This window comes from Cornus florida, unplaced genomic scaffold (genome assembly GCF_030987335.1).
Source record: "Cornus florida cultivar Cherokee Brave unplaced genomic scaffold, ASM3098733v1 CherokeeBrave_3.0.0_Hap2_Chr02, whole genome shotgun sequence".
Lineage (NCBI taxonomy): Eukaryota > Viridiplantae > Streptophyta > Magnoliopsida > Cornales > Cornaceae > Cornus > Cornus florida.
The window spans coordinates 21159948-21177877 of NW_026775572.1; the positions used below are offsets into that span (position 1 = coordinate 21159948).

The 17930-nt window shown below is 34.6% G+C and overlaps 1 protein-coding gene across 6 annotated transcripts; it reads right to left on the reverse strand.

The window, feature by feature from the left end:
* Window positions 1-7191: 7191 nt before the first annotated feature.
* On the reverse strand, window positions 7192-17737 carry LOC132294179 (uncharacterized). 6 transcript variants are annotated; one of them, XM_059791942.1, is made up of 11 exons: window positions 17247-17730; window positions 15399-15820; window positions 15055-15321; window positions 14622-14963; window positions 14371-14529; window positions 11510-11870; window positions 11166-11432; window positions 10720-11074; window positions 10469-10627; window positions 9265-9382; window positions 7192-8018 (listed from the first exon to the last, which is right to left on the reverse strand). In XM_059791942.1, the coding sequence occupies exons 2-4, from the start codon at window positions 15752-15754 to the stop codon at window positions 14657-14659; spliced, it is 930 nt and encodes a 309-aa protein (XP_059647925.1). In that variant the 5' UTR covers window positions 15755-15820; window positions 17247-17730; the 3' UTR covers window positions 7192-8018; window positions 9265-9382; window positions 10469-10627; window positions 10720-11074; window positions 11166-11432; window positions 11510-11870; window positions 14371-14529; window positions 14622-14656. The 6 variants fall into 6 exon arrangements, with proteins under 6 accessions (XP_059647925.1, XP_059647924.1, XP_059647922.1 ...); XM_059791941.1 differs by lacking the exon at window positions 9265-9382 and having other exon boundaries at window positions 11510-11931; window positions 17247-17737; XM_059791939.1 differs by lacking the exon at window positions 9265-9382 and having other exon boundaries at window positions 17247-17736.
* Between the last annotated feature and the right edge of the window lie 193 nt (window positions 17738-17930).

Below are 17930 nucleotides of genomic sequence, written 5' to 3' on the forward strand. Positions count from 1 at the left end.
TGCGATTAGGATTAGGATATATATATATATATATATTGTGCCGTGTAGTATTTACTGCAGATTGCTTGGTTTTGTTTTTGAATTGGGAACAAAATTCCCTTTGTAGTTGTACACAATATATTTTCAACAAAATAAACAATTCATTCCTCTCCATCTTATCTTTGATAGAAACATTACCAGCAAAGGTAGGAAAATGACTGCCAAATTTATTTCTGTTCATTTTTTGGTTAGTGAATGATTTCATTAGCAAACCATACACAAAGGAACAACACTGCAAGTCTGCAAGCCACAAAACAAGAATGATTAAAATGTAAAACAACACAGTAACATCTTCTTGATGACACATTGAAGACAAACACAAAACTTTGAGCTAGTATGATGTAGGAGTCTGACTAGACCAAAAGTTTTCAATATTTTGTGTTTGTTAATTCCTTTCTTTTTCGTTTTAAATAATACTCTGTTTATATTAATAACAGCGTGCTAAGTTCGTTGATGACACCATTTCAGTGATGTTTCCACATTCAATCTCAGTGATTCAGGGGATTATGAGGGATATGAATATTCTTCACACATTTTTATGCTGACATGACTTGGGAAGTGAAATTTTGAACTAAAAGTGGGACATCATTCATCAAGTGCATCAACCAGAAGGCAGATCAGTGGTTGACAAACTGCCCACTTGCCCACTCCACTAAGAGTTTAATCTTTATCACGGATTACCAGTCCATTAATTGTCTTTTTTTTCCCCTATCATGCTAAGATTCAAATTAACTGGTTTACTTGTTTACTTTATTTTTTTCACATGATTTACTTATTTACTTTATTATAATTTTTCAATATATAAATTAACTGGGCTGATGTGAAGAAAATGATTTTCTATTTATAGAGTTGGATGTTCTTTTCTGCCATCAAATTTGAATTTTTTCTTGAGGTGTTTGATTTAGCCATATTCATTGGCGGATTTGGGATCTATTTAGGGTTTTACAGGAGTAACATTGATCTACAACTATGCTATATATCCTGCTTAAACAAGGACGAGGAAAATTCCACCACCATACCCCTTCATATATATATTTAATTTAATTCTCATATGCAGCTTGCCTTACACAGATTTTTTTTTTTTTATTTTTATTTTTTTTTTAATTACCTATGTCCAGCTTGAGGAGATCTTAGGATAGTTACACCAGAGGAATTGAAGTACTTGGTAGTGGTGAGTTTCTTTTAATGAGTTCTAGATATCATGCTTTTGCGGTGTTATGTTTTTATTCTCTGTTATTTTTTCACATTTTCAGTAGTTTTTAAGTTTTAGTTGAATGTAGAAAGCATATTTTGTACATTAATACATATATCACTACTATTTTGCTTAAATCAGTTTTTGCACATTAATACATACACGACTACTATTTTTGCAGACTAATACAAATTAAAGTTTCTTGTATTCAATGAATATGCTTGGTTGAATCTAGAAACCATATTCAGTGAACGCGTGCCAAACTAAAACCAAGTCATTTAAATTTGAAAAAATTTAGTGTCAATTTTACTATAATTTTTTTAAAATATATTTATAATATTAAACATCGTAATTAAATTTGAGCGTCACATTATATCATAATGATACATAATGAATTGTAGTTGTAAAAATTTTGGATTGGTGCGCGCCCATGATAGCTTTTTATAAAATAAAATAAAAAGGGGTTTTACAGAGTAGCAATTATCATTTGGTTAAAATAAGGACAAGACGGAGAAACTTGGGCAATTCAATTCATGCTTTAGTTAAAATGAGGACAAGACGAAGAAACAATTAAGATAGAGAATAATTTAATTTGCTTGTATGGAGATAAAATTGACTAACCATGTATGGCACACAAATTGCAATCGGAAACCGATTATCCTTTGTTAAGTCCCATTTGACCATCACTCTCGCTTCAATTGGGAAAAGGAGAAAGAAATGAAATACAGGTTACATTAGGTTGTGTGTTTCAATTTATCAGAAATTAGCTTTTCTTGTAGGTAGTTTATTTGCATGCCTGTTTTAATAAAGAAAAGAAAATTACATACATATATTTACATTAGCTTTTCTCGTAGATAGTTTATTTCCATTTTAGTTGTGAAGCTTTTTCATTTTTGATTTGAAGATTTCAAGATTACTACATTCACTTTGAAAATTTTTGGTGTCTGTTTGAAGACTTGTTAGGTTAGAGTATTATATGCAAGTATATTACCATATACATGCATCTACAATTTTTGGTTTTGAACATTTCAGGTTGGGGATATATATATATATATATGATCTCTTGGTCAGAATGTGCCTGCAAAAAAATATGGCTGTGGAAGACTGGAGATAGCACCAGTACTGTTTGATTGCATAACTTGCACTATATTATGGCAAATGATGTACACATCAAATTTTAAAGGAAACTAAGGAATCTCTACTTTTTAAAGTAAAAAAAAGTAAGAGAAATTTGGAAAACAATTCCGTTAGCCAATTATTGAATTTACTACTATAAAGTTTTATATTTCATATATATTCAAGTTTGGATCAGTATGAATTAATAAGTATATTGTAGCCGTTAATATCCATCCCTTTTGCATACCATTCACACCCTGAAGGCTAAAACTGGCATTCAATATAGTAGTAAGAATTAACCACTATACAAAAAAAAATTGATTCTATCCTAATGACCTTTATTGAGCATCAGAACTTGGTCAACTTACTTTTGGAAGACACCAAAATTGCCGGCTACAACTTTATATATATATATATATATGAATCCCTAGACAAAAACAAGAATTTTTTAAATATCAATATTGGATCAGTGTTTCTCAATCACCATCTCTGAAATTTGCCCATGGAGATAGCAAGCAATGCAGCATTAATGCACTTGCACTATTGTAGCAAATGATGTGCACACGCATTTTGAAAAAAACTCGTTTTCCTCTTCCTAAAGGTTCGAATTTGTGCTCAGCAGGACATAGCTGAAAGGTTTTTGAAAATTGTTAGAAGACAAAATTGGTATAGTAATGATACATGAGAACTCCCTCATGACAATTTGACTGATTCATGGGATGAATATTATTGCGATATTTTGATTATATAATTATCATGCAATATTCTTCCAAACTTTTAGATTCGTGTTTCAATATCGATCATGACAAAAACACAAAGACCTCATTAGAAATGTCATGAGGTACACCTAATTATATCACTCCACTGCACTATTTGAAATTTTTCATTAAACTTTCTGGCATTTTTCTTTTTCCTCCTCCCATTTGCTGACATAGTAAAATTTACTCATCCAGCCTTTTCCTTTATTCCTTTCAAAAAATTTTACTAAATAACATTTCTCAATCAATGGAAAGGTTTTATGATCCAGATGAGTACGTAGAGAATTGAGTATTGTATATTAGCTGACTTCATCCATAATAGTATATTATATGAAGGCATATATATTTTTTAACCATTGAGTAAACATGATTCCTAAAAGTGCATACAAAAACATTAAAGTGGAAAAGTTATTCACTTGTTGATTAACTTTCAAATTGGATAATATTACAAGAGATATGGTTTCTTCCCGTGTGCGTGCCATGTTATGCTGTGGGGCAGTTCTTCCATTTTCAATGTATACAATCTATAGAGCCAAACATCCTGAAAAACCTCTCTTCCCCTTCTCGAAGCAGGCGTGCAATGTCGTCTGCATTTGGTGAGCGTTGGTACTGCTCCGCATACACAACAATTATAGCATCACAAAACCTCTTCAAGTTTTCGATCGCAATGCACTCAGAAATCTTTATATACTCGTCACAAAAATCAGCTGAAATTCCATATGCGAGTATATGGATTGCAGCAATCATCTTCTATATAGGAATGAACCCCATATATACAACCGAAGGCATCGGGTTTCTGGATGAACCATTTGTCATATGTTGTAACACCGTTCAAAATGTGAAGAAACAACTCTCGTCGCTACCGAAACCTTCTACGAAACATTTTTGGTGGATAAATCGGATTTTCAGTAAAGTAATCTCAGAATAGCCGTTGTGCTGCCTCCTCAATCACGTTTAATATAATTTCTCTTACGAGGTTGAAAGAATACTCGCACCCTATCAGGCGATAATAATCTCCTCAGATCGTTCATCCTTTTTCGATGGATTTCAAAAATATCTTCCCCATTTGAAACTGACGTATTCAATGGAGAAATAGACTCGGAGACCGGTATATCTCATGACGATGAAGCCATTGTTTTTTTGTATAAGAAATATGAAGATTCAAATAATAGAGAATGAACTTAGAATGCAAAGAAGTGGACTTGATAATTGAAAAAAAGATAGAATAAGTAGTTTATATAGAAATTGAAATAACAGATAATGGACTTGAGAATGCAAAGAAGCAGACTTTATAATTTAAAGAAGATAGAATGAGTGATTTATATATAAATTGAAATATAACCGTTGGGAATATAGCCGTTAGGAAGAAAACAAAAAATTATTAAATTCAAATTCAAATTTTTTATTTTATTTTTAAATTAAATTAATAAAATAATACATAGAGAATGAGATAATTGGGTTCCATACCATAGAACATGTGGATAAAAAAAAAAATAGGGTACAATATCATCACTTTTTAACTTATGTTGCACTATACTTTTTAAAAAGTAGATAGATAAACTTCTATGCTCACACCACTTACTCTTACTCTCTATTCATGTTGGGGTTGTTCTCCCTTTTCTGGCCGTTTTCTCCCCATCTCCTCCATTTCTTCACATATTTCATCTCTAAATCTCTTATATCACTTCATAGAAACACACACAAATATGTGTGTGTGTGTGTGTGTGTATCTTCATCCTTTCCTTCTTCTTTTTCCCCCCAAAAATTATTCGAACAACCATGTCCTTAAACGGTGTCTCGGCATGTTGGATACCGGTGCAGCGACCCTGTGGGCCGTGTCGGTGCTTCAGAGGTACCAGATAACATATGCGTATAGCACAGCAATAAAAAAGGGCTGTTTCATTTACTCCTCCTCTCTCAAAACCTTTCCAACTCTCCAACTCTCTGTTACTCATCCTCCGATTACTGTTCTTTATTAATGATGGTGTTTGATATTAATCCTTTTGATATCAAAGTGACCAATTAATTCCATGACTATTGATAAAATTAATCCTACTTGCATAAGCCTTTTGATAATTGTTGAGGCTGAAATTCGCGCAATCCGATACGATACCGTTTTCCTGTAAGGAAAGAGGAGAAGATCGATAAACTTTGACGGCACCGGTGTGGTGCCTGCCAAGAGCTCTCCGACGATCAAATTAGTCACGGAGGTCTAAAAAGAAGGCAGGGAATAATAATAGTTTTTACGTCGTCCCTTCTTTAATGGCTTGGTGCCCTATTTATGGTTGTCGATTGGAATCAAAATCGTTCCGCCGATGTCGATGGTTGATCTTATCTTCCGCTTGTGCGAAATCATAGGAGATTTATTGCCAAATTTGTCGGGGATATGATTTAATCCTTTTGAACTCCTCCAGTTATAGTAGGATTATTCTTACCTGTGGAATCACGTCAGATTTGATTTCATTATCCTTGATAATGAAATCTAATCAATCTTATCGAATGTAGGGTAGGTTGATAATGTATTATTTATTACATTCCCAAAGCTTAACGTGCAAGCTTGGGAATGGGGGGCAACTGATAACACAAGAACTAGTGTCAAATATCCCAATCTTTTTACTAGCTTCACAGTGCTGCTAAAGGGGAGAGGGTTGGATCCTGATATGTTAGAGCTGACGGAGTGTGAGTGAGATAAAGAGAGGAAAAAAGAGAGTTGTTGCAAGAGGATAAAGTCTAATGGGTAGACGAAGATACTAAGCCACAGGTAGGGCTGTAATCGAGCCGAGCCGAGTATTGGAGTGTTTCGAGCTCTGCTCTAAGAGATCGATAACATCCATCAACCGAAGGCATATTGCTCGCCAGCGTAGTTGCAGATATTTTCATTCAACATCGATGAAAATTTCTAAAACAGAGAGTATATGAGAAAGAGCACTTGCATGTGCGATTCACAGCTTTGAGGTCTCCGGCGTGTTCGCTGGAAAATATTCGTTTTGCGGCTAGGGCTAGAGAGAGAGAGGAAGAGCCGATTAGGTAAACTATTGGGGTTTGGTGGATTATAAATTCTAGTACTTGGGCTTGGGTTGCATTAATTTTAAGATGAATCGATTGAATAGAAATATGTCATGTTTTTAACTGATCAAAGGCCCAAATTAATTTTTCTATTACTATCTATATGTACACAGCATTTAAGTGATATGCTCAGGAGTGACTAGTGACCTTCTTGTTTGGCTAACTAGTATTTTCATCCACCGGTGAAAGAAAGGGAAACAAAGCGGAACAAAATCTTTTACGTGATATCATTTACTCCATCAACTGAATTTTGTCTTGTGTGTATTTGGTAGCAAGAAATTAGTGGCTGTGAATTCCCACTCTCCTTTTTGTAATAAAAAAAACCTTAAAATATTCGATTCCTTTTTGTAATAAAAAAAACCTTAAAATATTCGATTATCATTGATATAACCGGCTACTCACAACGTATAGAGAATCCACGATAGTATGTGAATAATTGGCTTCTGACATCCACGACGGTATGTGAATACTTGGCTTCTGTATTATATAGCGGAGCTCACTCGTTCAATGGCTATAGCTGACTCGGTTTACTAGTGTTTCAATCTTAAATCAGGGTTCAGTAAAAAAAATATTAATTGAGCATTAATTGGGTTAGCCCATCATGGCCCAACTCATTCACATTAAAGATAATCCATGGTCATAATACGCCGGTAAGCACTTACACAGAAGGTCCACAAGCCCAATCACACACAATTGACTACTCATTTGGACACGTCATCGCGTACACATCATCAACAATGCGTACGCACTACACATGCAGTGGTATTAAAGTTATAAGCAACTCAAAACTGTATAAAGATGTACCTGAACCTTCATCAACAATGTGTGCACACTACACATGCATGTGGTACTAAAGTTATAAGCAACTCAAACCTGTATAAAGATGTACTTGAACCTTCATCAACAATGCGTACACACTACACATGCATGTGGTGTTAAAGTTGACATAAGCAACTCAAAACCGTAGAGAGATGTACTTTAACCTTCGTTGTTCATTGTTTGCTTGAGAAACTCCAGAAATTATTGTATCATCGTAATCATTGGTCCCCACCAATTATTATTAGTCGACACACAAACAAAACGTTAAATAAAGTTTATACAGTTCATTCATTCTTTGTGTATCAACCTCCTTGGATTGGGAATAGGTTCTCATGAAGAATCACTTACACTTACTTTTCCACCTTTACCCACTTCAAGGCGCTCCTGGCCAACAATGTGGGGTCCTCTGATAAGATAATTATCAGTCTAGGGCACTTTTAGGCCCAATTTTGATTAAACCTGAAAAACTCCTCTACAAAATCCTTGATAGACATTCCACCTGAGAAGCACCTGTTTCCACTCATTGCACGGACAACCCCAGCAAGCAACTCATCAAGATTCAAGACAGGCTTCCCTCCAGAAGATTTTGAAGTTTCTTGTATACCTCAATGCAGGATTCCCAAAGCCTCCACATCTAAAACCATTTTCTTTTTCTTTGTCAGCATTTTCATCAAGAGGCAATATGAGACCAGAGATAAAAACATCAACTTCCAGCATTTCAAAGGGTTGTTGGAGACCACTTGAATAGTGAAAGATGAAATCTGTGAGTCTACCATCATCTTGACCAGCAGTCATCCCTACAGCTACAGCCTCCTCATCTATCAACTGGTCCTTCTTTGTTTCAGTAACTGAAGACTTTTTAGATATATGAACAGATTTCTCCTTGAAATCCATACAGGAAGCAACGCGTTTCGGCATTTTGTGAGAGCTAGCAGACTTCTCACAGCTATCAGACGCATTTCTCTTCCTTCCTTTTCGATTCTTTGCTGCTGCTTTTTCAGTCACTTTGCTTTTGTTCTTCTTCACTCCTATGACAAAGGACTAGTGAAAATCAGGTTGAATAAAAGGGGGCTTGAGTTTTATCAAGGAAAATAAAGCCCCACATAAAATACCAAATTCCCAAAAACCAAGCAATTAAGGCAATCAGTTCATCCAAGGAGGACATGAAAAAGGCATGACCAGTTATTAAAGATCACTGCTATATACAACCACACAAAATGACAAAAGGCTAACAAATGACAGAGATGAAACCTTCAAAAACTAATCATGTTCATAAGGTGTAATGTTCAATAACACGACAATTTGAGTGTCAAAATATAACATTCTGCATATAATATTGTAAAGATTTATTCTTGAAACATGACTTCCCATTGATTAATGAAAATATTTCCAATGTTTCATTTATATATATGATAAAAAAAGTTTGCAAAAAATTCATGGCTTATACTTAATAACGTATAAGACAGTGTGATATTCTACAATGATTGTCAACTCTCAGTGCCTTCAAAAATTTTGGTGGGGGGAATACTTTTGCTCCCACTAATATAGACGCCATGAAAAAAATGGTATCAGATGATAAAAACTCTGGAGAACTAGAGGCGGCAAAAGAAAGCATGAGTAAATGTTATGTTTAATCTAATGCACCTTTAAAACAACATTACACTTTTTGTCAATAAGAAATGTTTAAAATTAACACTTCTCAGAAAAAGAAACAAAATCAAAGCCACTCCAAGTGTGCACATACCACGTGTACTATATGTCATTTGTATCACATCATAAAAAAACAATTAAGACAGGGTACCAAGAATAGCTGTCAAATTAGCTCTAAAGCATACTGAAACATATGTATCATATTACATATTGAAAGATAAAAACATCTGTTATGTTGAATATAAGGGGAAGAAAAAAATTACAGAAAAAGTAGATACAAGGGGGAGCCTCATCATATCAACTATAACACAGAAAATTAAATGTCAAGCTGTCAGAAATCACAAGATCAAGCTTACAAAATCATAAAATTGGTTATGGACAATGAAAAAAGACATTAAATTGGAAAACAGATCATCGGCATGTAGCTGTAGCTGTAGCAGTAGCAGTAGCTGTAGCTGTAGCTGTAGCTGTAGCAGTAGCAGTTAGGCATAAGACACACATCACCCCTTACCAAATCACAACTACAGAACAAAGGCATCTGATTGATAACTCTAATGCAGAGACAAGGGATGTGTTATTTTATAAATAAATAAAGACGATATATACATTGGGTAAAATAACCACCTCCATTGGTCCACTTGATAGTCATTCAATAAAAAGGGAGGTCCGTGCTAAGAAGTTCCATTTCCAGGGAGGCTAGAGTGATTTTTGAAATCACAGGGGAGGTCCGGTGCAAGTTACCCTATTATTTAAGTATGAACATCAAAACAAGAGTGGTAACATATTAGCCGGTATCTCTAAATTAAAAGCACCAAGTTTTAAAAACATCTCAGAAAAATCAACAAACCGCATTCATCACCAAACAAACTAAGGTAACACTCAATTACTAGTCCTCTAACAAAGAAATACCAGAACATAACCAACAATACACTATTTCAGCCCTCAAATGACACTGCCCATTTATCAGATTTGAATATCATACATCTCAATCCTAAACGAGTGTGTCGTCCCATCTTTTTTTAACTGGGGATAGATCTCCGTGTTTTCTAAGTTTCTCAAAACTCTTAGAACTACCTATTGTAGTTCTCTAAAACCCTGAACTCTTATAACTCTGTTTAGCAAAAACTGTGTTTTGAAGACGCATCCAAGCAAATCAAAAACAGTTTTTTTTTTTTTTTAGTTTTGTCACTTTCACATCACAAGCAACGCCCAGTTACTCACTGTAAGTTGCCTCGCACATTTGCAAATTATCATACCACACAATACGCAATCAAACTTGAACAAAATATAACCACTGTCATTGCAAACAAGTATGTTCATAATCCATACATAAGGCATATCCATTGATCAAATACACTTGCACATTCATATCTAGTGATTATATACATCTACCCAAATTTACCAACCCACCCAATTGCACCAACTATACGACACAGAAAATTATAAGCCTACACAAACAAAAAAGACACGGCATTTCCTTCACCTTCCATACACATTTGCAAATTTACTTAATTAGTAGTAGTTAAAACCCACAAAAGCAAAAGACCGGGATTTCCATCAACTGTGTGCATCCAAAAAAGACACTGGACATTTCCTAATTGCCAAAATCCCCAAATTTAGTGACCTCCAACTTGGACTGAAACCAATTCTCAAATGATGATAACGCTAAAAAAATCCACAAATTGAAACAAATTATCAAACGACAAACCTAATCTTCAAAGTACGACATGCAAACAACATACTGTTCAAAAAGAATGTACAGGTTCAATAAAGGTTCAGAACTTGGCTTACAGGTTCAATAAAGGTTCAGGTTCAGAACTTGACTTACCAATAAAGGTTCAGAACTTGATTGGCAGCACAGGTCATGTCAGAGTAAGAAGGCCTTAACAACTTTCTTCTCCCTCATAACATTCTGAATCATTGATATTGAACGTGGGAACATCACCGATATGGCATTGTCAATGAACACCGCTTCCATACCCTCACGCTGTATTAATATAAACCATATATTATTTTAAAATAAAATAAAAGAATTAGCCAAAAATAGAAAAATAAAAAACACAAAAATTGTGAACGTACACTCAAATTTTGGCCTGCCCAAATGGATGTTGTAAATGGATGTTGTAATCAGACAGAGACGAGTGCAGACGGAAGTTGAGCATGTAGCAACAGTGGGACAAATTGGATTCTGCATAGGTGCCTGTTTCTTTTCTTTTTTTCAAATGTATAGACATTATGTGCATCAGAATTCAAAGGAATACAATCGCGCCAAGGTTTGTTGTACCCAAAGTCCCATTTGTTCAGTTCATTGATGAAGCTACTCCTAACAATCCTTTCTAGTGCGCGCGTCTCAGTAACCACTCTCATCAAGAAATCTATTCTTTGTTGCGCATTTGAAACTGCAGCATGCCTTTCTAGCAAGTACAATTTGCTCCTATTTAAAGCAGGTAAAAGAATAAAGACAATGTTCACTAAAATAATTTTTTTAAAAAAAATAAATTATTAAAATACTACGGAGAGCATACTCATCAACTCTTTTGTCCTCCAGAGGAAGTAAAAAAGAATCCATGTCCTCTGGTATTGTGCATCTTCCAAATATAACTGATCTAACAAATTGGCCAAACCTTTTGTAGTCTCTTATAAGATCATCACTTGGATGAAGAACATGGATCGATGTAGTCTTGATCAAGAGCTCTGGAGAATCAACAAGCATCCAAACATGATCACTAGTTAATTCTTCCCCCAAGCAAAATCCCTTATCATGCATTGTCATAATGCACGATAAGAGACCCCTGAAAAAGAACACGAACTGTCACTATTTGAACAAGATAATAAATAAATTCAATAATTATTTAAAGGAACTTCATACTTGACCAAAGCCTTGGTGACTTCTGTTGTTCTCCAGGCTGACAAGTTTTCATATGTTGCCTCATATACTGGCTCATTTTTTAACTGCCAGATAGAAAGAGGGATTGAGACTTCCTCGTATAAGGCATATTTATTCTCAACATCTAGTTGATAAAGCCTTCGCAAATTTTCATGCGTGACGAAGAGATGAGCTGAATGTTCATCAACAGATTCAGCTGGAATGGCAAGCGCACGCTTTGCAATCCATGGGATCAATTTTACTTCATCGGGAGGAATGTCGAGAGCAATAAGCGGGTGATGACTTGAAAACTTGTACGGGAAACCACCCATAAAAGGAGGAGGATCCATATCATCCATTTGACCTGAAATTATATGACATTAATAATCACAAACAAGGAGGAGGATCCATATCATCCATTTGACCTGAAATTATATGACATTAATAATCACAAACAGAGTTTAAGATGACAAATGCAGTAAACAAGACGATTAAAATAAATTTAAAAAAAAGCCTAAACAGAATGTAAAGCCTGCTACAATTGTATAAAAATCACATAAAAGGAACAAAATGGAAATATGGAAAAAAATAAAATATATCACCAATCACAATTAAATCTCTCATCTTGAACTCAAAAAACAACTCTTCAACTCTCATATCTTTTATATCTATATATATAAATAAATAAATAAATAAAGAGAAAATTAACAAACTTCAAAACCACCAAAAAGGCATCCACTGGCTGCAATGAATACGGCACGATCATAGCATATAAAGAAGAAAATGAGCCAATTCATTTAAGTTACAAAGGAGTGCACGCCTTTAGAGGGGCCAAAAGTCTAAATTAAAAGAATCAACCAAAAAAAATGTGAGATCACTTGTTGATTAGTGATAGCAAAAAGCTTGCATGGGCATCACACCAAACAGTGGCAGCGGCCTGTTCAATAACTACAACGTCCTCACCACTCTCAGCATTAAGAGAATGAATGTTTCTTGACGGGTGTTGCTCAGCATTCTCATTGTTCATGTCCATCTGATTATTTTTAAGTAAATTTCACAATTTAGTAAATTTTATATATTGCAAAGCTAAAATTGAGGGATTGTAAACATAATCCATATTCGACTAGATTCTATGTAGAACTACAGTGGCTTAACACATGTACTGCACAGAAGCAATTAACACCTTATAACCATCAAGAAGGAAACATTTTCTTATTAATATTACAAAGATGCAATATTTACTTTATTATGAATATACCAATATCTCTATGTAAAGTCACCAATACCATAAAAAATTTGCCGATTTATTATGCTGATCTTTTTAGTCATAAACAACCAACATGAACTGCATAGTTCCAAGTAATTTGTAGAAGGAAATAAGTTCATCCAAAATGAACACATTTGAATTATTCCTGGTATTTCATTAGCATATTGACCATTGAATAAATATCTGCAAGCAATGCCATCAATAAGATCTACTATCAATTCGATCTACTAACAATTATACACATACGAAGCTACTTTTTCTTTGTTTATTCATGTACTCTTCTACTATCAACAAGCATACTGTATTTTCCACTAAAAAACTAAAAAAGGGCGAGACTTGAGGTTACAGTTAAGGAAAACAATATAAAACAAAAGAAATTGGAATATAACCACCTCCATTGGTCCACTTGATAGTCATTCAATAAAAAGGGAGGTCCGTGCTAAGAAGTTCCATTTCCAGGGAGGCTAGAGTGATTTTTGAAATCACAGGGGAGGTCCGGTGCAAGTTACCCTATTATTTAAGTATGAACATCAAAACAAGAGTGGTAACATATTAGCCGGTATCTCTAAATTAAAAGCACCAAGTTTTAAAAACATCTCAGAAAAATCAACAAACCGCATTCATCACCAAACAAACTAAGGTAACACTCAATTACTAGTCCTCTAAAAAAGATATACCAGAACATAACCAACAATACACTATTTCAGCCCTCAAATGACACTGCCCATTTATCAGATTTGAATATCATACATCTCAATCCTAAACGAGTGTGTCGTCCCATCTTTTTTTAACTGGGGATAGATCTCCGTGTTTTCTAAGTTTCTCAAAACTCTTAGAACTACCTATTGTAGTTCTCTAAAACCCTGAACTCTTATAACTCTGTTTAGCAAAAACTGTGTTTTGAAGACGCATCCAAGCAAATCAAAAACAGTTTTTTTTTTTTTTTTAGTTTTGTCACTTTCACATCACAAGCAACGCCCAGTTACTCACTGTAAGTTGCCTCGCACATTTGCAAATTATCATACCACACAATACGCAATCAAACTTGAACAAAATATAACCACTGTCATTGCAAACAAGTATGTTCATAATCCATACATAAGGCATATCCATTGATCAAATACACTTGCACATTCATATCTAGTGATTATATACATCTACCCAAATTTACCAACCCACCCAATTGTACCAACTATACGACACAGAAAATTATAAGCCTACACAAACAAAAAAGACACGGCATTTCCTTCACCTTCCATACACATTTGCAAATTTACTTAATTAGTAGTAGTTAAAACCCACAAAAGCAAAAGACCGGGATTTCCATCAACTGTGTGCATTCAAAAAAGACACTGGACATTTCCTAATTGCCAAAATCCCCAAATTTAGTGACCTCCAACTTGGACTGAAACCAATTCTCAAATGATGATAACGCTAAAAAAATCCACAAATTGAAACAAATTATCAAACGACAAACCTAATCTTCAAAGTACGACATGCAAACAACATACTGTTCAAAAAGAATGTACAGGTTCAATAAAGGTTCAGAACTTGGCTTACAGGTTCAATAAAGGTTCAGGTTCAGAACTTGACTTACCAATAAAGGTTCAGAACTTGATTGGCAGCACAGGTCATGTCAGAGTAAGAAGGCCTTAACAACTTTCTTCTCCCTCATAACATTCTGAATCATTGATATTGAACGTGGGAACATCACCGATATGGCATTGTCAATGAACACCGCTTCCATACCCTCACGCTGTATTAATATAAACCATATATTATTTTAAAATAAAATAAAAGAATTAGCCAAAAATAGAAAAATAAAAAACACAAAGATTGTGAACGTACACTCAAATTTTGGCCTGCCCAAATGGATGTTGTAATCAGACAGAGACGAGTCCAGACGGAAGTTGAGCATGTAGCAACAGTGGGACAAATTGGATTCTGCATAGGTGCCTGTTTCTTTTCTTTTTTTCAAATGTATAGACATTATGTGCATCAGAATTCAAAGGAATACAATCGCGCCAAGGTTTGTTGTACCCAAAGTCCCATTTGTTCAGTTCATTGATGAAGCTACTCCTAACAATCCTTTCTAGTGCGCGCGTCTCAGTAACCACTCTCATCAAGAAATCTATTCTTTGTTGCGCATTTGAAACTGCAGCATGCCTTTCTAGCAAGTACAATTTGCTCCTATTTAAAGCAGGTAAAAGAATAAAGACAATGTTCACTAAAATAATTTTTTTAAAAAAAATAAATTATTAAAATACTACGGAGAGCATACTCATCAACTCTTTTGTCCTCCAGAAGAAGTAAAAAAGAATCCATGTCCTCTGGTATTGTGCATCTTCCAAATATAACTGATCTAACAAATTGGCCAAACCTTTTGTAGTCTCTTATAAGATCATCACTTGGATGAAGAACATGGATCGATGTAGTCTTGATCAAGAGCTCTGGAGAATCAACAAGCATCCAAACATGATCACTAGTTAATTCTTCCCCCAAGCAAAATCCCTTATCATGCATTGTCATAATGCACGATAAGAGACCCCTGAAAAGGAACACGAACTGTCACTATTTGAACAAGATAATAAATAAATTCAATAATTATTTAAAGGAACTTCATACTTGACCAAAGCCTTGGTGACTTCTGTTGTTCTCCAGGCTGACAAGTTTTCATATGTTGCCTCATATACTGGCTCATTTTTTAACTGCCAGATAGAAAGAGGGATTGAGACTTCCTCGTATAAGGCATATTTATTCTCAACATCTAGTTGATAAAGCCTTCGCAAATTTTCATGCGTGACGAAGAGATGAGCTGAATGTTCATCAACAGATTCAGCTGGAATGGCAAGCGCACGCTTTGCAATCCATGGGATCAATTTTACTTCATCGGGAGGAATGTCGAGAGCAATAAGCGGGTGATGACTTGAAAACTTGTACGGGAAACCACCCATAAAAGGAGGAGGATCCATATCATCCATTTGACCTGAAATTATATGACATTAATAATCACAAACAAGGAGGAGGATCCATATCATCCATTTGACCTGAAATTATATGACATTAATAATCACAAACAGAGTTTAAGATGACAAATGCAGTAAACAAGACGATTAAAATAAATTTAAAAAAAAGCCTAAACAGAATGTAAAGCCTGCTACAATTGTATAAAAATCACATAAAAGGAACAAAATGGAAATATGGAAAAAAATAAAATATATCACCAATCACAATTAAATCTCTCATCTTGAACTCAAAAAACAACTCTTCAACTCTCATATCTTTTATATCTATATATATAAATAAATAAATAAATAAAGAGAAAATTAACAAACTTCAAAACCACCAAAAAGGCATCCACTGGCTGCAATGAATACGGCACGATCATAGCATATAAAGAAGAAAATGAGCCAATTCATTTAAGTTACAAAGGAGTGCACGCCTTTAGAGGGGCCAAAAGTCTAAATTAAAAGAATCAACCAAAAAAAATGTGAGATCACTTGTTGATTAGTGATAGCAAAAAGCTTGCATGGGCATCACACCAAACAGTGGCAGCGGCCTGTTCAATAACTACAACGTCCTCACCACTCTCAGCATTAAGAGAATGAATGTTTCTTGACGGGTGTTGCTCAGCATTCTCATTGTTCATGTCCATCTGATTATTTTTAAGTAAATTTCACAATTTAGTAAATTTTATATATTGCAAAGCTAAAATTGAGGGATTGTAAACATAATCCATATTCGACTAGATTCTATGTAGAACTACAGTGGCTTAACACATGTACTGCACAGAAGCAATTAACACCTTATAACCATCAAGAAGGAAACATTTTCTTATTAATATTACAAAGATGCAATATTTACTTTATTATGAATATACCAATATCTCTATGTAAAGTCACCAATACCATAAAAAATTTGCCGATTTATTATGCTGATCTTTTTAGTCATAAACAACCAACATGAACTGCATAGTTCCAAGTAATTTGTAGAAGGAAATAAGTTCATCCAAAATGAACACATTTGAATTATTCCTGGTATTTCATTAGCATATTGACCATTGAATAAATATCTGCAAGCAATGCCATCAATAAGATCTACTATCAATTCGATCTACTAACAATTATACACATACGAAGCTACTTTTTCTTTGTTTATTCATGTACTCTTCTACTATCAACAAGCATACTGTATTTTCCACTAAAAAACTAAAAAAGGGCGAGACTTGAGGTTACAGTTAAGGAAAACAATATAAAACAAAAGAAATTGGAATATAAATTTTATACGTTTCAGTATTTTTAAAAAAAATATATCATAAAAAAGATGGGTTTGGCTCATAAAGGCAAAAATCCTCTACTAATGCTGTAAAATTTCAACAGGCAGACAGACCTGAGGTTACAGTTAAGGAAAACAATAGAAATTGGAATATGATTAGTAAATAGTGCATATAATCACGCGAATAAGAACACATACCGCGAATAGGTGTCGCTGTTGCAAGATTTCCAAAGAAATACCTTCGATGTGCTCACCACCGAGCTAGGCTTTCAGATTCGCGTCGCAGAAGCCGATAACAGACAGAAAAGAGAGGAAAACCAATGGATTTGCAGAGAAAACCTTCGATCCGTGCAAGCCCGAGATGAAAATGGTAGGGTTTTTGAACGATTTGCAGACAAAAATGCTTGATCTGTGGTCTACCAACCACGATCTGCGAGAATAGAGAGAAATGAGAGGCGCAAATGAAATCGCCTCAACCGAACTGCGAGAAGAGAGAGGAATAAGAGTCGAAAATAGTATGCCAGATCGGTGGTGGAGGAGGTTGTGTATGGAGTTAGCTACACTGTATTTCGCCCCATGAAATCGCCTCCAAGGAGTTGCGCGAAGAGAGAGAAAATGAGGCTGAAAAATTAGGGTTTTCTGGCGATATTGTATCCTTGTTATGGACGCCCCCAAACCAATAACAAACGCAGATCCAAACAGGCCCTAAAAAAGATTTATTAAACTTGACGTAGGACAATTTAATCTTATTTAGTTATTTTTCTTAATTAGGTTTTTATTTATTTTTTAATTTTATAATTTTTAGAGAATGCTTAATTTTAGGTAGTTTATTTTTATTTTAGTTTCCTTATAATTCATTTCCTTATTACTTAAGCAATTAGT

Excerpts from the sequence above, each read along its gene's own strand:
- LOC132294179 (XM_059791941.1), bottom strand. The coding sequence starts at position 11,865 with ATGGATGATATGGATCCTCCTCCTTTTATGGGTGGTTTCCCGTACAAG. Across the intron at positions 11,433-11,509 it reads GTCACCAAGGCTTTGGTCAA|GGGTCTCTTATCGTGCATTA; the intron begins GTATGAAGTTCC and ends GTTCTTTTTCAG. Across the intron at positions 11,075-11,165 it reads GAGGACAAAAGAGTTGATGA|GAGCAAATTGTACTTGCTAG; the intron begins GTATGCTCTCCG and ends TGCTTTAAATAG.